The sequence below is a fragment of the Haliotis rubra genome, unplaced genomic scaffold (genome assembly GCF_003918875.1).
Source record: "Haliotis rubra isolate DU_JTF1 unplaced genomic scaffold, ASM391887v1 Scf276, whole genome shotgun sequence".
In the NCBI taxonomy this organism is placed as follows: Eukaryota; Metazoa; Mollusca; class Gastropoda; order Lepetellida; family Haliotidae; genus Haliotis; species Haliotis rubra.
Genome location: NW_025766847.1, coordinates 431941 through 458207, shown reverse-complemented (window position 1 = coordinate 458207; position 26267 = coordinate 431941). Strand labels below are relative to the sequence as shown.

Below are 26267 nucleotides of genomic sequence, written 5' to 3'. Positions count from 1 at the left end.
GATTGAGAAGAAAATACAAGGTCAGTAATGACCAACAAAATAACAGACAACTATTATCATTGAGGCTAAAAGACAATGACATATGAAAATGGAGCACACAATATATCTGACACATACCATCTGGGAATTTGACGTGCAGTGCCATGTTGGCTTTCCTCTGAGCTGCAACCCATTCCAGGAAACATGGGGGGTAGGTGCGGCACAGCTGTGGGGGGATGTTGGCACTCTGCAGCACCTTGTGTTGACACACTGCTCGGTAGCCATTGATGCCCACATCAGACACATATCTGGAAACATCAACAGTTACTGAAAACATGCACACATCAGACACAAAGTTGGAAAGATGAACATGCATCTTAACAGACATACACATGAGACACATATAAGACCACATGGACACACATATTAGATAACATGAACACATATGAGAACAAATGGACACACGATACACATTAGATAATATGAACAAATATCTGTGCACATCAGACACATAATTGAAAGATGAAGATGTGTATTAACAGATGATACATCAGACACATATAAGAACACATGGACACATATTAGATAATATAAACACATGACATAATATGAACACATATCTGCACATATGTGTGTCTGCAGAAATGCATTCATGTTGTCTAATATGTGTGGTGTGTGTTTACATGTTCACATATGTGTTCAGGTTGTCTAATATGTGCCGGGTGTGTTCACATATATGTTTATGATGTCTAATATGTGCCGGGTGTGTTCACATATATGTTTATGTTGTCTAATATGTGCTGGGTGTGTTCACATATATGTTTATGTTGTCTAATATGTGTCTAGGTGTGTTCACATATATGTTTATGTTGTCTAATATGTGCTGGGTGTGTTCACATATATGTTTATGTTGTCTAATATGTGCTGGGTGTGTTCACATATATGTTTATGTTGTCTAATATGTGTCAGGTGTGTTCACATATATGTTTATGTTGTCTAATATGTGCTGGGTGTGTTCACATATATGTTTATGTTGTCTAATATGTGTCAGGTGTGTTCACATATATGTTTATGTTGTCTAATATGTGCTGGGTGTGTTCACATATATGTTTATGTTGTCTAATATGTGTTGGGTGTGTTCACATATATGTTTATGTTGTCTAATATGTGCCGGGTGTGTTCACATATATGTTTATGTTGTCTAATATGTGCTGGGTGTGTTCACACATATGTTTATGTTGTCTAATATGTGTCAGGTGTTCACATGTTCACATATGTGTTCATGTTGTCTAATATGTGTTGGGTGTGTTCACATATGTGTTCATGTTGTCTAATATGTGTCAGGTGTGTTCACATATATGTTTATGTTGTCTAATATGTGCCGGGTGTGTTCACATATGTGTTCATGTTGTCTAATATGTGCCGGGTGTGTTCACATATATGTTTATGTTGTCTAATATGTGTCAGGTGTGTTCACATGTTCACATGTGTTCATGTTGTCTAATATGTGTTGGGTGTGTTCACATGTGTGTTCATGTTGTCTAATATGTGTCAGGTGTGTTCACATATATGTTTATGTTGTCTAATATGTGTCTGGTGTGTTCACATATGTGTTCATGTTGTCTAATATGTGTTGGGTGTGTTCACATGTGTGTTCATGTTGTCTAATATGTGTCAGGTGTTCACATGTTCACATATGTGTTCATGTTGTCTAATATGTGGGCATGGGCATGAAGGTTCGGCAACTTACTTGAGCAGGAACTTGAAGAGGGTGGAGCTGGGTGAGAAGCAGCTGAGACAACAGGCCAATAGCAGCCAGGCTTTCTCCGCCTGGGACATGTTCTGATTCTTCCACGTCTGATTGGTCAGCTGACACAGGATCTCATCCCTCAAACCTTCATTCTGCAGACCCTGTAGAGTTGGCAACAATGGTCAGAGTTCATACAAGGGAAGAGTGACAGAATAAGCACCCTTACCAATAATGTTCCAGTAATATCAGATATGGGCACAAAACTGTGCCTAAGATATAGTATCCATGTAGAGTAACAAAATGGACTGGCTCATTAGCCAACCAACAGAATGGACTGGGTCATTAGCCAACCAACAGAATCCCTCGATCACCTCCTCCAAAGGGAGTTGCTGTATGGACATATTATGTACTAAGAAAGTCAAGTTAAATCACATCAGCATTGCTTGACAGTATATTTCAGTGTAGCAATGATGATTGACAAAATATACAGATGGTATTTGGGTGCTATACATTTAAGATTTCAGTTAAATATTACCACTGTCAAAACAAACAAAACAACATTCAACACAACTATGGTAAATAAATTTAAGTGGGCTTGTTAAAATATTTGTGAGATTATACTTCAATGCAAAGAAACATAATTCATCATTGGATACCGATGTAGTCATGACTTCCCATCAGTGTGATATGAAACATGTAGAAAGGTCTATATTTCACATCTATGTAACATAATACCAAATAAAATATATCCACTCACCAGCTGTACGACATAATCTGACAGAACTTTCTGCTTCTTCTCAGACATGTTCTGTTCCATCATGAAGCGAAGAATCTAAACATAACCATCCAGATCCCCATTAATGGTTTGCATTACATCAGTTAAAAGTGACAAAAATTTGATCAAATATGAATGTAAAGAAAAGTGAATCACAAATATATAATATTGTAACAAATAACCCACAATAGAAAATCTTAACGAAACCTTGAAGATTTTGAACTTCCTCTTGAGTTCTGCCGATTTTGGCGGCACAGGTATCCGAAACGGCTTTACCATGCTGGTAATATGTGATGCTGCTGCTGCAGCTGAAGGCTACTAAACTGATGGTCAGTATTCAAAAACATCTCCCCTGCAGGGGTCATCCCTGTCTGCTGCAGGAGGTCACCACACAGTGACCTTGTTTATGCATTCTTTACCTGATTACTAATGATGTCAAAATACTATATAGTCTTCCCAACACACATATTTGTGTGGGCCACTTCCTGTTTGGTGTGGTCGGTAAGATCTGGCCACGAGAGAGCTTCACAGGATACCAGAGGACAGGAAGCTAGGCCTTCCCAGTGGACCAGGAAACTCATCCATGGAATGTGTACATCACAATAATGCTGGCATTTAATGATTGATTAGTATTGCCTTTGTATTACGATGCTCTCAGCAATATTCCAGCTGTAAGATCATGGCTGGTCTGTTAAGGAATCAAGTCTGGAGCAAGCAATCCTGTGATTGATATTATGCATGCTCCGAACTACTGGAGTAAGGTGACATATTATCAACCATGTTACTGTGACTCATGTTATTAGTTATTTTCTTACCAGTTTGAATACTGACAAAGCCCTATGCGAAAGGTCACCACCTTGTAGATTTGTAAAAGGTGCTTTGATTGGCTCAATTTGAATTCCCCAGTCAGATTTCTGCAAAAGGAAACAGTCATTGTTATGCCTAATGCTTGGTTCGTGACTACTACAACAATAGTTTACAGGAAATGAGATTTTCATATTTTATGTTTTGAAGTGGATCTAACCAGAGACAATATAATATCTATTATATGGTCTCTGATCTAACCTAGGAACAGAAAACCAATTCATACAACATGATCTGTCTGCTGGTCTATACAACCTGATTTGTCTGCTGGTCTATACAACCTGATTTGTCTGCTGGTCTATACAACCTGTTTTTGTCTGCTGGTCTATACAACCTGATTTGTCTGCTGGTCTATACAACCTGTTTTTGTCTGCTGGTCTATACAACCTGTTTTTGTCTGCTGGTCTATACAACCTGTTTTTGTCTGCTGGTCTATACAACCTGATTTGTCTGCTGGTCTATACAACAGTATTTAACATCTTTCTAATATATGTAATATAACTGCCCAAACAAGAAGAAGGGGTCTTGTGGTCATTTTGCTGCACCAGGTGCATTTGTTAACTAACACATCAAATTCATACTTTTCTGTAGAGGCATACAGAAAATTAAACACAACATCCTAGTTATCTGCTGAAACTTAAATGACAGCAATGAAAAATGTATGAATAAACCGCTGAAAATGAATGACACCAGGTGTTTGCCAAACATTTAATCATGTCCTGCTGTACTGATACCCCTGCCTGTCACATGACTTTCTGTGTGAGCATTTGCTGGTTTCACCTTCCAGTGTATGTGTATATACATGTACTGTGTTTCCTGCTGGAATATGGGGCATGTCTTGCATGGACCACAGTACTACATGTTTGTACCTTGAAGTAAGCGCCCATGTACTTGCTGAATGTGTGGGAACTGATGTCCACTGGCAGTTTGTAGGCCATGTCCATGGGCTTGACGTCGGCCACCACGTTGATGTTGGTGCCGGTGTGCACCAGCCGCCAGTCTACAACAACGGAACATATGATTGTAAAATGCATATTTTCATCAAACACCCTGAAGCATATACCTCAACTATTCTCCAGTTATTCATGCATTATTCAATATGAAAAATGAAAGTGATGAATTATTCTATTATTAAGTGAATTTGTCCAGGCTGAAATTTGAACTGACAAATACAGCCTCTGACAGTCTGCCAAATTTGAAAGAAAGGAAAGTGGCATTGAAAGAGAAATAAGCACAAACATGGATGGACATGCAGTCATGTCCTATCTCTTGACTTTGCACAAAACCTAAACTTATTTCAAAGGTATTTCATTTGGCATATATATTTCAGGCAATATTTCAACAAGATAGTACTGGTTTTATGGCTTTGATAATTGTGATGGCCCACAGCACCCCAGTTCCTCTTTCAGTAGGGATTCCCTTGAAAGTTCTCATCACGAGTCAGTATGGAGCTATCCTGAAGCTAAGACCATGATAGTGACACAGTCAAGGTGCCCTACACAGAGATCTTGACAAGCTAGCACCTCCCCCAGCAGTCTTACACCTATTCCAGAGTCCTTGGGAGGGAGGTGGTATAAAGCCACTTAGATCAGTATTTCAGTTGTATAACTGTTGGACAGCTTCACATGGGAGGGAGCCCTGACGGCCAGGTTGATGCAGATCTTGGATGTTAAACATTTTGGTGCAGCCCACTGGCATGGAGAGGGTGGTGCTGTCAAGCCAAGAATCTTTATCATGGCAGTTCATGATTTGAATAGATAATTATAGGAATCTGGCATGTTTAGGGGACACAACTCCGGGTAGTGAACTGCAGCACCTTAGACCAATGTGTCATCCAGTGTAAGGTGTGGGAGTTGACACAAGAAGCCCCTTCATCACTAAACATGCTCTGAATCCTACAGGGGAAGACTGTTGCCGTTACACACAGGGGGTACTACCATAAGGTCCTCTACCTACCATCTAGCTTGTTGTAGACAAAGGCTAGCTCCCCTGGGATGTCCAGGTTGGACACACTGGCTTCAGCCCGGGCCTCCCTTTCCTGAAACATATAACAGACTGCTCAGCAAAGACTTTCCTCTTTTCATACATGCTGTTTACCAAGCACAATTACAACAGTTTGATGACATTCTAGAAAAGCATCAAAATACAGCTGGAATTCATGAACCAATGACTAATTATTTTACCAGAATTCTTTTCACTTGTACATCAATAAGATGAAGGGGAATGTGAACAATAATACACTGAAACTATGTAAAAAGTTTATTACGATAACATATAACTTGTTAACAAAGTAGTTGAACTAGTATAGGAAATTTGATACATATATGCTAAATATTTCATTACATTTATTAATGACCTAAGATTATAACATATCAAAATATAAGTCCAATTTGATACAAATCCCAAAATAAACTACAAAAAACGAACAAATAATACTATGTGAACATATGTAAAAATGAATGCTCTATATACCTGAACCATATTTCTGACAAATATGGACCATTCCGAAGCAGTTCTAATTGTCATTAACATAATGATTAAGTCTATGGCCAACAACATCAAGCAAGCTACTTCATGCCACGGAGCTCGTTAACAGGTAACTCTACCTGTGTCTGCCATGCTGTGCGATTACACACCTGTGCTACACAGGTAGGACACCACAAGGCAATTACCAGGTAACAACAGTAAGTAATTCATCAGCAGGCACTGGTTAATGCATGACCACCCAATAAACATAACACAAATTCTTCAGATTTTATTTTAAGCCTTTGGTTTGATGTTGATCATTAGACCATTTGAATTATAGATGACTCTGGCCAGAGTTCAGGTCAATGCACCAGATGTAATATACCTTACAATATGGAGTATATACCATGATTCTTATATCGATATCAATTATGCTAAAGTTTTAGATTGACAGGTAGATCACATCTGATTTTGGAAGAGACATGTAGTTTTGCTTTACAGGAGAAGCTGATGTTTAATTTTTCAACAGTGTGTTCACAGACTACAAGATAATCAAATTGCATCAAGAGTAAATGCTGAAATGTTGACATAAGCTCGGATCATGCGGGGTAAAATATGTGTAACTAAGTATACAACATAATGATAATTAAACATTATATTAAAATAATCATCATGCAAATAAATTTGGGTGAACGTAAAGGGAAGGTGGAGGCAACAGGAGGATATACCTTCTCCTCATCACTCAACATCATGATGTTCGGAACGGGGAACAACAATGAGATTCTCCGCTTGATTTCATGCCCTGGCTGCAGAGGCGAAGGTAGAGAGATAATCCAGTCAGCGAGTGAGTGAGTGAGTGAGTTCCATTTAAAACCACATGAATGCTGCTTGTTATATCATGAGATTGTTAAAGTATATGACTGACCAACTATTACCTGGCCTATCATTGTTAAAGTATATGACTGACCAACTATTACCTGGCCTATCATTGTTAAGGTATATGACTGACCAACTATTACCTGGCCTATCATTGTTAAGGTGTATGACTGACCAACTATTGCCTGCCTATCATTGTTAAGGTGTATGACTGACCAACTATTGCCTGCCTATCATTGTTAAGGTGTATGACTGACCAACTATTGCCTGCCTATCATTGTTAAGGTGTATGACTGACCAACTATTACCTGCTATCATTGTTAAGGTGTATGACTGACCAACTATTACCTGCCTATCATTGTTAAGGTGTATGACTGACCAACTATTACCTGGCCTATCATTATTACCTGGCCTATCATTGTTAAGGTGTATGACTGACCAACTATTGCCTGCCTATCATTGTTAAGGTGTATGACTGACCAACTATTACCTGGCCTATCATTGTTAAGGTGTATGACTGACCAACTATTGCCTGCCTATCATTGTTAAGGTGTATGACTGACCAACTATTGCCTGCCTATCATTGTTAAGGTGTATGACTGACCAACTATTGCCTGCCTATCATTGTTAAGGTGTATGACTGACCAACTATTACCTGGCCTATCATTGTTAAGGTGTATGACTGACCAACTATTGCCTGCCTATCATTGTTAAGGTGTATGACTGATCAACTATTGAATGGTTTCAGGTCACTAATCTCAGGCCAGTCCCCATTTCATCAACTAGTCCAGTGTGATTGAAGTATTAAGGACCATTTACCCTCACACAGAGATGCCAACCCTGAATCTAAGGAAGACAGAGTCATTACTGAAAGCCAGCCCTGAGCACCAAAGGTGAGAGTTGGGGGTGAGCGTGTGGTCGGCTCTGCCATTTTGTTTCACTTTCATACGGACTATGACATGCATTCGGAAAACACTTTGTGAAACTTCATCGTCAATAACACGCAATATACACAATCGGCACCCAAAGGATCACACACTAAGCTTCTGAATGCTTTTACCAGTGTTCACTCAAATAAATCACAGGTGATTTACAAAATTGTATACCGTAAAAATAAATTCAGAATTTTTTCTAGAAAATCAGAGTTTTTTAAAGAGAAATCGGGGAGCAGATTTTGTATTTGAAAATCGGAGTGGTTGGCATCTCTGCTTACATCACAACAGTACATACAACTGTACATCTACATTAGGATACAACGATATGCAAGGAACCAAGTCTAACCATCTGATCCATTCAGTGATCTCAGAGTTCCTGTGAATCTATATTACTTAACCCAGAATCACCACTGGCCTATTTATTTGTAGTGACGACACATATATACATATTTTTATGCATTGTGAAGCCAAACACTTCACCCAAGCAGTGTAATCAATACTTGGCATTGAACACGTTCCTGACCCCCTTCTACAGCGATGTTCCTGACCCCCTTCTACAGCGATGTTCCTGACCCCTTCTACAGCGATGTTCCTGACCCCCTTCTACAGCGATGTTCCTGACCCCCTTCTACAGCGATGCTGAATCACCAGGTGCTACATTCATCAGGACCAAACAGCAAGGTTTAGTCTGACTGTGGGAAATAGACGTCCACTATGACACACTGTGTCAGGTTATGCAATACTGCATGCTTCAAGATTAGTCCTACACGGGGACTGATACCTCTTTTTTATCAATGTCAATGTTCTTTTTTTGTATTCTAACACATGAAATCTTTCATTGTGAAGTGACAGACTCTAGCCGCAACCTCAATGAATTGACATGTACAGTACCATTTTGTACATATTGTAATCATAAGGATTAAAATTTGAATATTTGATGTCTCGTATGAAAGCTCATGCAGTCAAAGACTGTTGTGTCAAACTTTGATATGACAACCTTAAGCTTGTTCCCTTCCTTATTTAGTCACTTTGCAGTTGAGAAGAACCTCTGATAACTCGAGGTATTTACGTGAATCCTTTCAACTTTGACACAACAGTGTTTGAGTCATGTATCAGATGCTGCTCCATATTGTACACTTAGCCTATCATCACACACGTAGTTACAACTCAACAGCCACTCACCCGTTTTTCACGTTCCATTTTTTCTTTAGCCTCCTTCTGTTTGCGAGCCTGGCGTTCCACCTCTAGCTTCTGACGTATTTGCTCTCTTGTCTGCAACATATGGAACATTCAAACACTGACATCAAGTCACTACTGCACAACTATGAATGTGAACATTTCACCGATACAATCATAACAGAGTTTAGAAACTACCCTGAATACATACATCAAGAAAGTGGACGTGAGTTCCACCTACATCCCTACAACAGTGTTAGCTCATCCAGACACCCACAGTCAACACGGTTCAGTCTGACTGTCAGTAACACAGACGACATATCACCTTGGTGCGGAGACGATCAGTCCCTCTGTGGGTCTATATGTAAATGTTTCAGTGGTAAGATATCATCAGCAGAGAAACGTTTGTATCATCTCCCGAGGCCATGTTGGGTGATAATACCATCAAACCCACTTTTTGTTTACCACTAGGTCGAGCATCAGTATATTCCTTGTAGATCAAACTACCGTATTACCCATGTCGGTTGCACTGTAACAGTAACAGTTCCCCACCACTGAATCCTCCCATGGCATCAACAGTACAGCATTGTCTACAGTTCCTTCAGTGATCCTTTTTCTAGTGTCAGGAATACTTACACAAGTACAAAAAGACTTGACCTTTTAAATTAAATTTGAAACTTTTGAGAATCTCCATTTATTCCCTAACACAGCTTTAGGAGTGGTGTGGTGTACTTGACCCCTTGTTTTTAATAACTATAGACCAGAATAACAGAATAAATATAAAAACAGAATGTATGACAGAAATAATAAAAATTTTCAAGTGCCAAATCCATTCCGTAAAGTATATTCAAAGTGCTACATAATTACCCCAGTCAATGGATCAGAGGGCACATGATTATCAATCTCAACTTCCTGGTGAGTATACAACCAAAGCTGCAGCACTAGGAGGCTAACAGTCACATTACCATCTCATCCAAGCATGTACGTTTGAGGATCTGCTCTACATTTCTATAATGCTCTGAATGCTCAAACTGTTTTACACTGTATACCATAGAACATGATGAGGTGAGGTGAGGTGAAATTGGGTTTTACGTCGTACTTGAGAATATTTCGCTCATATGACGACTTGCATGCGTGTGTATGTGTATGTGCGGGTGCTTGTACAAGCCCAGACTTAAGCTGGTTTTATAGTGCTAGCCCACTGAGATACCATGCCGCAGTGAAGCATGAATACCCCACTCAGACACATTATACTGACTCCGAGCCGACCAGTCCTTGTTGTACCCATTAATGCCGAGCGTCAGGCAGGGACCAACAAGTACCATATTTTAACGTCTTTTGGTATGACGCGGTCGGGGATCGAACCCACAAGCTTCCGCTCTCCTAGAACATGATGAAATGTTCCTTAGTGGAAATCATTCAGCTATTAGAAATGGTGATTAATAGTAACACTGGAATCTGAACTCTAAATCTTGGGTTATCCAAATTCTTATAATCATGGAAATGGCTTTATTGCTTTTATTTATTATCAATACTTAGACATCTCATACAAAGTGAAAACCTTTAAACAATATGCACATTGATCTAACAATCTGATACAAGCATAATCTGTCACATTTGTGAGGGGTTACTTACTATCAGATGTGATTCATGGACTAGCTGGTGTATTTTTGTCTAACTATCTTTATTATCTCCACAAAATGCATGTGAAACTAAAGTCTGGACGGAGTTTTTAAATGCCATGAATATCATTATTTTGTTTTGTGAGGGAGACCTGGAGGCATGGTCTGCTGTTTGCGTCACGCTTCACAGGCTCCGCGATGTTCAGGGATGCACAGTGAAGGCGTGGAGCAGATGCAGATGTAGGTCAGCCGAGTTAGTGCAAACCAGGCCCAATCTTTTGTAAAATTTATATATCCTCGTTCAGTCTCACTGAGTGAGTGAGTGAGTGAGCATGAGTGAGTGCGAGTGAGTGAGTAAGTGAGTGAGTGAGTGAGTGAGTGAGTGAGTGAGTGAGTGAGTGAGTGAGTGAGTGAGTGAGTGAGTGAGTGAGTGAGTGAGTGATTGCTTTTGGATTGGTGAAAATAATCATCTATATTGCATTTATGACATGATTTCATTAAGTCATAAATTACAAGAATTAGTCCTAAAATCATTTAATTGATATAATCCAGAAACTAGGGATCCGAATCTAGACCATGAATGCAAATGCTTTAACCAGTAATCTAGGACACAATAGCTAGCTGATTACACACGGACAACACTAAGCTTTGAACTAGCACACTGCCCAAGACACTAGATGAGCATATCTAGCTTATAACACTAGGACAACACTAAGCTGTCAATTAGCACACTGCCCAAGACACTAGATGAGCATATCTAGCTTATAACACTAGGACAACACTATGCTGTGGACTAACAGACTGCCCAAGACACTAGATGAGCATATCTAGCTTATAACACTAGGACGACACTAAGCTGTCAACTAGCACACTGCCCAAGACACTAGATGAGCATATCTAGCTTATAACACTATGACAACACTAAGCTGTGGACTAACAGACTGCCCAAGACACTAGATGAGCATATCTAGCTTATAACACTAGGACAACACTAAGCTGTCAATTAGCACACTGCCCAAGACACTAGATGAGCATATCTAGCTTATAACACTAGGACGACACTAAGCTGTCAACTAGCACACTGCCCAAGACACTAGATGAGCATATCTAGCTTATAACACTATGACAACACTAAGCTGTGGACTAACAGACTGCCCAAGACACTAGACGAGCATATCTAGTCTATAGCACTAGGACAACACTAAGCTGTGGACTAACATACTGCCCAAGACCCTAGATGAACATATCCAGCTCACAGCACTAGGACAACACAAAGCTGGGGACTAGCCCTCTACTAAATACACTGGATGGCCATATCTAGCTGATTACACTAGGACAACACTAAGCTGGGGACTAGCCCTCTACTAAATACACTGGACGGCCATATCTAGCTGATTACACTAGGACAACACTAAGCTGGGGACTAGCCCTCTACTAAATACACTGGATGGCCATATCTAGCTGATTACACTAGGACAACACTAAGCTGGGGACTAGCCCTCTACTAAATACACTGGATGGCCATATCTAACTGATTACACTAGGACAACACTAAGCTGGGGACTAGCCCTCTACTAAATACACTGGATGGCCATATCTAACTGATTACACTAGGACAACACTAAGCTGGGGACTAGCCCTCTACTAAATACACTGGATGGCCATATCTAGCTGATTACACTGGGACAACACTAAGCTGGGGACTAGCCCTCTACTAAATACACTGGATGGCCATATCTAACTGATTACACTGGGACAACACTAAGCTGGGGACTAGCCCTCTACTAAATACACTGGATGGCCATATCTAACTGATTACACTGGGACAACACTAAGCTGGGGACTAGCCCTCTACTAAATACACTGGATGGCCATATCTAGCTGATTACACTAGGACAACACTAAGCTGGGGACTAGCCCTCTACTAAATACACTGGACGGCCATATGTAGCTGATTACACTAGGACAACACTAAGCTGGGGACTAGCCCTCTACTAAATACACTGGATGGCCATATCTGGACGGACAACACATAGCTGTGGACCAGTACAAAACACTCCACTACCATATCTAGCTTATAGCACTAGGACAACACTAAGCTGTGGACCAGTACAATACACTCAACTACCATATCTAGCTTATAGCACTAGGACAACACTAAGCTGTGGACCAGTACAAAACACTCAACTACCACATCTAGCTTATAGCACTAGGACAACACTAAGCTGTGGACCAGTACAATACACTCCACTACCATATCTAGCTTATAGCACTAGGACAACACTAAGCTGGGGACCAGTACAATACACTCAACTACCATATCTAGCTTATAGCACTAGGACAACACTAAGGTGTGGACCAGTACAATACATTCAACTACCATATCTAGCTTATTGCACTAGGACAACACTAAGCCGTGGACCAGTACAATACACTCCACTACCATATCTAGCTTATAGCACTAGGACAACACTAAGTTGTGGACCAGTACAATACACTCCACTACCATATCTAGCTTATAGCACTAGGACAACACTAAGTTGTGGACCAGTACAATACACTCCACTACCATATCTAGCTTATAGCACTAGGACAACACTAAGCTGTGGACCAGTACAAAACACTCAACTACCATATCTAGCTTATAGCACTAGGACAACACTAAGCTGTGGACCAGTACAATACACTCCACTACCATATCTAGCTTATAGCACTAGGACAACAAACATTAGGCTTAGGATGTAGTTCACAACAGGACTGAGCAGTGGACAGCACACTGCTTAATACACTGAACAAATTTATATATCTAGCTGACAGCACTAGCACAACACTCAGATGAGTTTGCATGATTTTTTTCTGGTCCACAAAGTGCAAAATAACCAATATTCAGGAACATTCCAAGAAAGATGTACACACAAACTGCTAGTTTTCCTACCAGATAACTATCAACTTCAAGCTAGCTATAAGATCCTACAACAGAAATGGAAGACTTTGAAACCAAAATCTTTCCATACTCATAACAACATCTAACATCTAAAATTAAACTTGAGTTACCTCTTCCATCTAGCAATGTTGAGAAAACAAACAAAATTGTCCCTTAACATATTTTGTTGGATCAGTGTACAACACAAACACTGCTTCTGTTCTGCGCATTACATAACTCAACAGAAAACACAGCTTATACCCATACCATGCAGACTGGATGGGTTTTACAGATGTTTAAAATGAAAGCTCCAAGATAAAAGGAACAAAAATTACAAAGTGATCATTATAAAACTAATTAAAAATATGTAAACATACCTGCAAATAACGAACCCGCTGCCTGTACATCCGAAACTGGGCCTGTGCTTTGATGATTCCATTGCGCAGAGCTTTGAACTTTTTTCTGAAATTAAGACAGGAACATTCCATGAAGTTGCAGAACCAGTGTTATTGGTCCCTGACTGGCACAGACTTGATGGCCTAGTTACAGACCAGCTTTGATTCGGGAGGGAGAGGTGGCAGAATGGATGAGTAACATGTCAGGTAGTGGCAGTGTCGGCCAAGATTTCAATCCACCTCCCGGTGTTGATGTTCCTCTAGCAACTCATTCAGTACATAGTTTCCAAGGTATATCATGTTTGTGAGGGAAGGATATTGAATCTAACCAAAGAGATCACTGATAACATTTGCTTTCGTGTTTAATTAAGAAATGACAGGAAATCATGGTGAGATGTATCTATTTAATGAAAACAGTAGCCATATCAAAGAACTCAATATATTCTAATGAAATGAATTTCAAATAACCACAATCATGAACATGCTTGCTTCTAGACATTTAATAGAAAAACACAATCATGGCATTAGCATGTTTATGTTTTCTAAATTTGCTTCAGGCATGACAAACACATTTTTTTTCTGCCTGTGGTGAATGAGCTGCAGATTAAACATATCCCACCACCCACAGGTCTAGTCTGTCTGCTCAGGGCAGAGGCATACAGTGTACAGACATGTCTACCATGCCTTAACACTGCACAATCTCTACCCTGGTGTACATAAACACAAGACCTTGCATCATCTCTACCCTGGTGTACATAAACACAAGACCTTGCACCATCTCTGCCCTGGTGTACATAAACACAAGACCTTGCATCATCTCTGCCCCGGTGTACATAAACACAAGACCTTGCATCATCTCTGCCCTGGTGTACATAAACACAAGACCTTGCACCATCTCTGCCCTGGTGTACATAAACACAAGACCTTGCATCATCTCTACCCTGGTGTACATAAACACAAGACCTTGCATCATCTCTGCCCCGGTGTACATAAACACAAGACCTTGCATCATCTCTAACCCGGTGTACATAAACACAAGACCTTGCACCATCTCTGCCCCGGTGTACATAAACACAAGACCTTGCATCATCTCTGCCCTGGTGTACATAAACACAAGACCTTGCATCATCTCTACCCCGGTGTACATAAACACAAGACCTTGCATCATCTCTGCCCTGGTGTACATAAACACAAGACCTTGCACAATCTCTGCCCCGGTGTACATAAACACAAGACCTTGCATCATCTCTACCCTGGTGTACATAAACACAAGACCTTGCATCATCTCTGCCCCGGTGTACATAAACACAAGACCTTGCACCATCTCTGCCCTGGTGTACATAAACACAAGACCTTGCATCATCTCTACCCCGGTGTACATAAACACAAGACCTTGCATCATCTCTGCCCCGGTGTACATAAACACAAGACCTTGCATCATCTCTGCCCCGGTGTACATAAACACAAGACCTTGCACCATCTCTGCCCCGGTGTACATAAACACAAGACCTTGCACCATCTCTGCCCTGGTGTACATAAACACAAGACCTTGCACCATCTCTGCCCTGGTGTACATAAACACAAGACCTTGCACCATCTCTGCCCTGGTGTACATAAACACAAGACCTTGCATCATCTCTACCCCGGTGTACATAAACACAAGACCTTGCACCATCTCTGCCCCGGTGTACATAAACACAAGACCTTGCATCATCTCTACCCTGGTGTACATAAACACAAGACCTTGCATCATCTCTGCCCCGGTGTACATAAACACAAGACCTTGCACCATCTCTACCCTGGTGTACATAAACACAAGACCTTGCATCCTAGCTTGTTGTTCTGCAGCTGCACTGCATCAGGACTGCACAATATGAAGCACATGTAAATAACCATCATGTGTGAAATTGTATGTTTCTGAAATGAAGACTAAGCAACTACACCAATGAATGACCACATAAGTATGAAGTAGACACAAGGCACTGACTTCATACATTCTAGTATGACCAATATTTCACTGTCAAAGACACTGTGAAGCACATTAAGCACTGACCTTACACTGCACCTATGCAGCAGCACTGTTGTCTTACTGTCAAAGACACTGTGAAGCACATTAAGCACTGACCTTACACATTGCACCTATGTGGGATGACCTATATTTCACTATTAAGGACTGACTGACTGAAGTTGGTTTTATGCCTCATTTTAGCAATATTCCAGCAATATTCCAGCAACATCACGGCGGGGGACACCAGAAATGGGCTTCACAAATTGTTCCCATGTGGGGATTCGAACCAGGGTCTTCAGCGTGACGAGCCAACACTTTAACCACTCAGCTACCCCACCGCCCCTCACTATTTAGGACATTGTGAAGCACATTATGCAGTGACCTCATATATTCCACCCATGCAGTATGACTGATATAACGCTGTAGGGGATACTGTAGGCCACACAATGCACTGACTTAATACACTGCATTATCTAGAATGACCTATATATTATATACTTAGCTGTTAAAGACCAAGATTCATGATGTTGAGAAAGTGATATTTTCGCTGTAGCCAGAACTACTTCATGGCTCAATAAAGGATTCTGTCCAGTATCTTGTTACATCACACAATAAATGGCAATGTAAACATATACATTTCACCAAATGCATTTGGTCAGCAAGCCTGGGCATTGGATGACCAGCCTCTGGTAAGAAAACTCGCACTGATCAGCTGATCGATGAGTCACTCATTGCACCTGCACTGTGACTATGTTTTGTCAAGTTCATGCCTTGCTTCAAAACTGACATTTTATGTGCAGGTAACTTTATTTCTCTTGATCATGACAGGTAGTGGTCGTTACCTGTATTGATCCTTATTGACACAGTAAATAGTTCATATTTTTTTTTCTCAATCACATTTTTCCCTTTCTCTTGGTGCACCATGTTTGTCTGTGGTTCTTATGTATTAAGACCAAAAGGATCATTTGATGGATATTATTTTAAGCGAAGTATACATCACAGTCAGCACATTGTAAGGGACATCAAGCTCTGACCTCATACATTGCACCCATGTGGTATGAAGTATACTTCACAGTCAGCACATTGTAGGGGACATCAAGCTCTGACCTCATACATTGCACCCGTGTAGTATGAAGTATACATCACAGTCAGTACATTGAAGGGGATATCAAGCTCTGACCTCATACATTGCACCCGTGTAGTATAAAATATACATCACAGTCAGTACATTGTAGGGGATATCAAGCTCTGACCTCATACATTGCACCCGTGTAGTATAAAATATACATCACAGTCAGTACATTGTAGGGTATATCAAGTTCTGACCTCATACACTGCACCCATGTAGTATGAAATATACATCACAGTCAGTACATTGTAGGGGACATCAAGCTCTGACCTCATACACTGCACCCATGTAGTATGAAGTATACATCACAGTCAGCACATTGTAGGGGACATCAAGCTCTGACCTCATACATTGCACCCATGTAGTATGAAATATACATCACAGTCAGCACATTGTAGGGGACATCAAGCTCTGACCTCATACACTGCACCCGTGTAGTATGAAGTATACATCACAGTCAGCACATTGTAGGGGACATCAAGCTCTGACCTCATACACTGCACCCGTGTAGTATGAAGTATACATCACAGTCAGCACATTGTAGGGGACATCAAGCTCTGACCTCATACACTGCACCATACATGTAGTATGAAGTATACATCACAGTCAGTACATTGTAGGGGTCATCATTGCTCTGACTCATACATTGCACCCATGTAGTATGAAGTATACATCACAGTCAGTACATTGTAGGGGGCATCAAGCTCTGACTCATACATTGCACCCATGTAGTATGAAGTATACATCACAGTCAGCACATTGTAGGGGATATCAAGCTCTGACTCATACATTGCACCCATGTAGTATGAAGTATACATCACAGTCAGCACATTGTAGGGGGCATCAAGCTCTGACTCATACATTGCACCCATGTAGTATGAAGTATACATCACAGTCAGCACATTGTAGGGGACATCAAGCTCTGACCTCATACATTGCACCCATGTAGTATAAAATATACATCACAGTCAGTACATTGTAGGGGATATCAAGCTCTGACCTCATACACTGCACCCATGTAGTATAAAATATACATCACAGTCAGTACATTGTAGGGGACATCAAGTATTCACATGAAACATTGCACCTATAAAGTATGATCCATATGTTCCTGAGTATTGGAAATAGGAAACATGCCAGATGTCAGGGCTTCAACAGTGGTAGTCTGACAGGGGTCCTGTATGTAAAGGTAAGTTCCTGCCAATGATCATGAATGTTGTTGCCATAGTTTTAGTACACACAATGGATTACACCACTTGTCATAAACTTCATGAAATTGATACAAAATCAAAAACCAGAAAAGATGAAACAAGGATTCCCAAACCTCCCACTGGTCCACCGATGCCTGTATCATGGATGAGAGCCCATCACAGTCCTCCCCTTCCATACACAGACAGCCAACAAGTTCAGATATGGATTGCTGGTTCAACTTGACTATACCCAGCTGATACTACACAGGTGTTGTGTCACTATTTCAGGTAAATGTTACATAATGCTCCTTGTAAACAACTGATGTAGATATGCTGCTGTTTCAATGACTTCTGTACACATGTAGAAAACCTGTCCTGAATTAGTACAAATATAGTCACGAGACTGACCCTCTACCTTGAACAAACTGAACAGTCCCATTTACTGCCAATGCAATAAAAGCTTGCTCATCCAACAGATCTATTGCTGTTTACAATGTCTACTGCAGTGACTGTACAATTCTACACACATGCCTGGCACAAAGCTATAACATGTCAAATTAAAATATATAATGACTTGAAACAGGAAATATGTAAACAGAGTTGTTGTATTTCCTTTATGTTGCTACAGATAGGGAATTAGGCAAATCCCTGGACAGACCCCTGAAAAGCTTTAGAAACTTGCATGTATTCATTTGCGATGAAAATGACTTTCTGTTGTATAGTAAATCCAATTTGTTTGCAACAAAAGAACAGACACCCATTGTACCTACAGTGAAGGTTGAATTGCATTACTTGAAATGAGTCACATTTGGTAATCAATACAGGAGAACAATGATGGCTGAACACATGCCACATAAATGTACTAAATCACCAAAATACTGTACACTGACACAGGGCATAGACATCATTCTGACAAACTTTACCAACTTTCAGCTAGTACACCCAGCTCATCCACACCCAGTATATCCTGTGTAAACCTCCATATCCACAACAATCTGCTGGTATAGGAATCTACATCCATGTAAGTAATAGTGCTCCATTTAAAGTATCCAATCACATCCATTGTACCTTCCAATCTCTGACACATCATCACTCTCACTGGTGGAAGTGAGAAATACTGTTATTTCTCCTGATGAGAATGACTGCTCCATGACTTATAGATCTCTGTATTTCAATGTCCATGAAGTTCATGGCCGTATACACTAGCTGGCATATTCAGTACAACATGTGTGTATAGATCCTGTGATGGATCAATGGGAACAGCTGGTCTTGCTACAATATCACTTAGATATGGCCCTCCTTGTTTATGTAATACTTCAAATATCTGAGGTTTATTTTACCTTATGATTTGACTGAGATTTCCTAAACTGTGAAGAAACAGCCTTTTCTAAAGGAGAGCTTCAGTGCACAAGTGATTATAAGAATTATGACCCATGTTGACATAAATAGAACATTTGATACAGTAACACAGGTGCAAAGGCATAATTTAATGAAATATCAAACAACTGCATGGGAAATACAGGAACATATTCCTATTAAAGAGAACAACACATTACAAATGTTACGAGAGACTAACACGATATATTGATAAGATCTAACTTACACAGTTTTCCTGTTCTTGACTAGAAGTTAGGACATATCAGTGTCGTAGTGCTAGCTTCACTGATACCCCCTGGTGTCAAATATGACCATAAATATACCTGCACCAGTGTTACACATTCTTGTCAGTCAGGGGGATGTCCTATATGCACACACTCTGCAGTACCACAAATTACTCTCAGTGGGTGGGGCCTTGATATGAGATAGGTAAGTATTGAAGGTGGATGGCAGACATGTATACCTGAGGGGTGTGGTAGGGTAACATGTGAGGTGAGGTGAGGTGAGGTGAGGTGAGGTGAAATTGGGTTTAACGTTGTGCTTGAGAATATTTCGCTCATATGACGACTTGCATGCGTGTGTATGTGTATGTGCGACTGCTTGTACTAGCCCAGACGTAAGCTGGTTTTATAGTGCTAGCCCACTGAGATACCATGCCGCAGTGTAGCATGAATACCCCACTCAGACACATTATACTGACTCCGAGCCGACCAGTCCTTGTTGTACCCATTAATGCCGAGCGCCAGGCAGGGACCAACAAGTACCATATTTTAACGTCTTTTGGTATGACGCGGTCGGGGATCGAACCCGCGACCTTCTGCTCTCTGGGCGGACGCTCTAACCACTACACCACGGAGGCGGTCTGAGGATAGCAGGTAGAGGTGAAGATGGGCTTGGGCATACATAGGACACACACATTTAGTCTGAGGACAGATGTCTGGATTTGAAAAATATATATATAGTAACAAACAGCAAAATATGGTATAAATAACTCAGTTTGTTATTAACATATATTAATATAATCTGCAACCACACTATGTCCTATCCATTACAACAAAAATTTCTTTCATAACTTATTATTAAAATAAGCATTATCATTTTGTTTTGTCTTGATTAATAAATCACATGTACTATGTGAATTTACCCTTGTTCGATAACAAGTGAAAAGAAATAAAAAGAATTTCTTGCATGAAAACAAACAGACATTTAGTGCATTGCATGAAACTTCAGCAAGCTTTGCTTTCCATACATTCTGACTTGCCCTAGGAATTCCATGTACTGGGTAAGTTATCTCATTTTTCATTGTCACTGCAAAGAATCTACCAATATTTCAATCAGAGATCATCTAAGATGTATACATACAGATATTCAAAATAAACAACATTGACCATTTGAAAACTTTCACTGTGTCCAATCATGTACTTTGTAGCTAATTCAACTACCAGATCAACCAATGATGCCAAGTGTTGTCCCAGAGATGGCAGTTGCTGGTCATATTTTGTTTAAAATATCAAGAGTTTAATGACATTACAATGAGGTATGACAATAAAAAGTCAATATATAAAATTATGCTTGAAGGAACCGGTTACAACAGTTTCCTAAAGTGATAAATACTTGGCTGTATTCCACCCTTCAGAGGATTATCAGAGTTTCCTGGACATTGTTTAACAGTTCACCATACAGATTGAATGGTTTAGTCTCTATTCGCCTACATCTCAATTCGCCTACATCCCATTTCACATACAAAAATACTGTAGGCTAATTGGGATTAGAAATTGCATCCCTACTCTTATAATGAACCTGACTCACTGGTCAGTGCCATACTACATCTTGATCGACTGTTGTTATAAGGATATGTGTTTGATTCCAACGAAAAGTGTACACAGCTAGGTATAAGGTGTCCAAAGTAGAATTGCTTGCACCTTGTAATTCTTTTTACCAATGTAAAGTCAACATATTTGCCTCTTATGAAAATCAGTTGCCATCACTAATCTCCAAAAGTGACAAGTTGGTGGATCAGTGAAGTTGAAGGCTCGTTTTCTTAATTGCCTACAAATACCAACATCATACCTTGTATATCCTGTGATTAGATGGGTTATATGTTGCCTAACATCCAAATTCACTGTTGTTCTGCATGCACAATATGTTAATGACTATAGAAACTCTGAAGCCATATCATGGTTTCTTTCATGTTTTATAACCTCAAGCTTTACGAAAACCATTTTGGTACCTTTGTTTGGTGTAAGTTAAATAGCACCACTTAGTGTTCTTTTCACAAACAAATCATTGTTACATATCTATCTTATTCATCTGGGAGACAATGGGTGGAACTTTCGGTAAGTACAAATAAATTTGAAAATGCATCAAAAACAAAATTTTGGGTGGAAGATAAAAAAATGAAACAAATATCGCATAATTCCTTGTATTTCATAAACGTTTATATATGTCAAATTAAATCATAGCTGGTATATTAAAGAACCACTAAACTTTGTTTTTTGTTACTCTTTTAACCATTACATATGAAAGATTTGTGGTTAGTCTTATGCGGAACACCAAATTTATTCTTTAAAAACTTGTGGTTAATTAATACCGGCGATTAAAAGTGGCCAAAAATTCGCCTGCTTCCCTCTGCCCCGCCAACATAAAACCACAGACAGAGTTCTACGAACTCGATTGCAGCCAGAGCACTGCAGTGACGTCATATGAGCGATTTTCAGTTAGTTGTATAGAATGTGTAGCACGGTCATCATTTTGATGATTTCTCATCAACGATGACATGCGAATCGTTGCTTTGTCGCCAATTGCTCCTAGGGTCGGGCGATGGTGTCCCCATGTACAGATTTCCACAGGACCCGCAGTTCGTGCTAAATCGGTTATGTTTGTGAGTCTTGGCGAAGCGTTGTGGAAGCCTGAAGCGATATCTTACTTGTGTTCAGATCGCTTCACTGAAGTTAAAGAATCAAAACTACTTACTAGTTGTTGTAAAATATGCATATGATTGATGACCATAAAGATTTTCTATGACACAACTTGTAACATAACGATTTCTTCCTCGAAGTGAGGTTGTGGTCTAAGTAACAATAATATTGTAAGTAGTATTATATTGACACCCACCTCGCTGCCACGAGAGAAATTGTTATGTTATACGCTATGTCATGCAAAATCCTATTGGCCATCAATAAAATACATATTTTACTACCAGTAGAAAGTAGTTTGATTTTGTAACTCGGTGAAAACAAACCTAAATACCATTTATCCTCAGACTGGCGGATGTTCCCGACAGAGCCATTTTTTAAAAATAAAAATCTGTTAGAATTAATGAGATTATAGTTTGTTTTCATCAAGTTAGATAATCAAGACTACTTTCTACTCGTAGTTAAATATGTATTGAAATCATAACCAAACGGATTTTGCATGACACAACTTATAACATAACGATTTCTTCCACGAGGCCGAGGTGGGGGTCGAAGTCACAATACTGCTTGCGATACATTTCTTGCTACATTCCCATGGTTAATGTCCACTCACCAGTATGTAGATACTAGTCAATGTGCGTCTTTATATTTGGTCTTATACTCCTGATTAGTTTATTATCATACTTGTATGCATTTTGAAACTAAATAAAATAATAAAAAGCAGACAATCTGCTGATACTTATAGTGAATTTATAACATAACTGTAATATCTAGACATTTTATAGTTTGCCAATATGAATCATAATTCGCACACACACCCTAGTGCATGTTGTCTGACTCATTACACTTCACGGCGAAAACAATGATTCTGTTGAATGCTACGACAAATGAATCAAATCAAAATGCAAATATTAAAATTAAAACAGATTAAAGTTATAGGAACAATATCAGGCCATTACCTTGTTCGAGGAATGTATCCATCAATATCCACAAAACTGTTCCAAATGATGTGTCTTTTAACAGTTTAATATACCTAAAAGTGATAAATCTTTTCAGGTATTGGTGTATAGTCTCATTGGTCACCCAAGATAGCACACCTGGCAACTAATTGCATAATGTCCGCTTTTCTTTAAAAACAGTAATTTAGTTAGCCAATAATGGGCAATCAATCAATTTATTGCCGGTTAATCCTTTGAAAGAAGGACGTTGTTTTACGCAGACACCGACACGACAGAGTGTATTCAGTATAGATTAGTAAATCTACATACATAAACACTACCTTTTGACAATTCCGCTGTGTAAGATAAAAGTAATTAATCAATCAGCGTGTTATCGGTTAATCCTTTGATCGATGTTTATAATGTTGAATATTTACTCCAGACACAAGAAATGCCAAATGGGAACCTTTGTCGGGTAATCTAAGTGTGTTACCACTAATTATACCTGTTATAAATTCATTAACTGACCATCAAGTGAATGATGACAAATAACATGTGTAGGTTTATACCACCTAACACGGGTTACAAGAAGGGAGTATTAATTGCTGTATTGCATGTGAAAACTTATGGGCCGACACTGTTTTTGAGAATACAAACAGATTTTTACATGACATGATTAAATATCGAGGTAAAAACACAGAAATGGGATCGATTTGGATCAGTCATTATACAAATAGGGCCTAACGACACCAATCGATTTTGACAGAATCGCCTCACGAAAACAAGTTGTAACTCGGAAACTAGGCAAAGCAGGAGACAAAATTAAATGACAGTAGATTGTGAGAACATATAGCTTTTATTTTCCACAACAATTGTCACGATTTCAGGTTTATACAAGCCTGTAAACAAGATAATTTAACCCCTAAAATGTAGATGAATTCTGCATCGGCCCTCAAAGCTATTCCTCATATGATGTCACAGACGCGCGCCGCTCTGATTGGTTGAAATTTCGTTCGCGGGTGAGAATTGTGCACTGTTGTCAAAAAGGTCGATTTAAGTCATTTAAAGGTCGAAATGAGTAGTTTTAATGACGGGGTTTCATTTATAATGATGCCAGTTAGTGATTGATGTATTTTTACCCCCTAGGGTTTATGTGACCTTTAAAACATCGAAACAGTTTGGAAATTGTTTATCTAAATGCATAGAACATGTGAATAAAGACTGTTTACAACCAGTTTAAGGCTTTCTCTTTGTTTGGTCTCTGTGTCTATCGAAAAGTAGCAATGTCATTTTCACTGATGGAAATAGAAATTGCACTAAAATCATTACACCTTAAATTTTATCTACCAAATGTTTCAACTGACATTTTTATTCAAAGAAAGCACATCACAAATGTTCAAAATGCTTGAACTATTTAGGTCCTTGACACGGCTGGTCACCTTTTCAAGTTGAAGTGACATTCTACCATGCCTTCAATAAATACTGGATTGTGGTTAATCAAAGTCATTCAGAGTTATATAATCATGTTATATACCTCTGACTTTCCAATACAGTATGTATTATTTTTAATCTTAATAACAGAGCTATGGTAGAATGGAGACAAAATTATAACAGCTCTAAATTTTGTATTTAAAACCTCATGCTATACGTAGGGTTTTTAATTCAAATTTAGAGCTATTATAATTTCATTATACATGTACACCTCTAATTTTCCAACACAGTATATTTATCTCCTAAATGGACATCTGCACAAGTTAACTTCCTTAATACTAATGTGATATGATGTGAATTTGTGATATGATGTGAATGTCATTGTGATCGGGAAATGACAAATAACAGAATAAATAAATAACTGACAAATAACAGAAATATAACAGAAATAAATTCTTTTTGTCCTTCAACTACTTTAACTAGAAGAGTCCACTTTTAGATCATAGGGGTGCCACTAGTTTACCATTGCGTAATCAAAAGTCAACAGACCATGAAATGTTGTTTTAAGACTGTAGGCGAATTGGGATGTAGGCGAAATGAGAACTTGCCGATTGAATTACTGGTAGATTACAAGACAAACACCCTATGGGGTTAATTGCAGGACTGAACAACACGCCTGTATTTGATTCAAGCAAACAGGAGAAACATGATCTAGATGGCCAGCATATAGAAGGATTGGTAAAGTGTTCAAAGAACAACTTGGAGGAATCTATTTCACAACATGAAAAATGTACGTAAGTAGCGTGTCAATTTATTTTTAAACAAATCCTGATAACTGTAGTCCTTCAACTTGACTTGTCTCGAGGGTATTTTAAGTGAAGATAAACATCGACCTGATAATTGTGTGATAATGTCAGAGTGGCATATAATATATCAGTAGATATATAGGTAGGAGCCAATAACAAACAGACACAATTGTTTCATAATATAATCTCATAGTAACTGTAATATGTGACGAGGGCCAACTTACCCACAGGGGAGATATTTCCTGGAACTGTGGATGTTACCAGCTATGACACCATTATCTAAGACAGGTGTTTTGAAGACCTTGCTCTATTGATAACACGCCTACTTCAGTCACAGATATACTTGGACTTAGACACTCAGGTGCTTGGTTCACAAAGGCACAGAGCTGCATGTTGATATAAACATAGTGTTGACTCATGTGCATACCAAGCCTACCTGTAAAATCACAACCGTAACTGCCGAATTCCCTGAAATGGAAACTGCAGCCACATACAGCCTGTGTGTGCACTACAGACTACAGAAGAGGTGACAGGTGATCCTGTAAGAGGATCCAATGAAGCCATGTGTCTGTGCATAGTAATGTCTTAATTTCATGCCCAGCTACAATACAAGCACCTGACCTCTTCCTTCAGGGGCCAGAAATTGATATTACTTAGATATATCACACAAGAACCCTGGAAGTATTAATCTGAACAAATGCTTATAGACATT

At 39.4% G+C, this 26267-nt stretch overlaps 1 protein-coding gene across 1 annotated transcript in view; it reads right to left on the bottom strand.

The window, feature by feature from the left end:
* The window catches only part of LOC124280905 (unconventional myosin-XV-like), a 145460-nt gene that overhangs the window by 37638 nt on the left and 81555 nt on the right, over positions 1-26267 (bottom strand). The window contains 8 exon segments of the mRNA XM_046716891.1: positions 118-287; positions 1730-1890; positions 2487-2561; positions 3320-3418; positions 4238-4368; positions 5325-5406; positions 8828-8917; positions 13744-13828. Of these exon segments, the coding sequence (XP_046572847.1) occupies positions 118-287; positions 1730-1890; positions 2487-2561; positions 3320-3418; positions 4238-4368; positions 5325-5406; positions 8828-8917; positions 13744-13828 (893 nt within the window).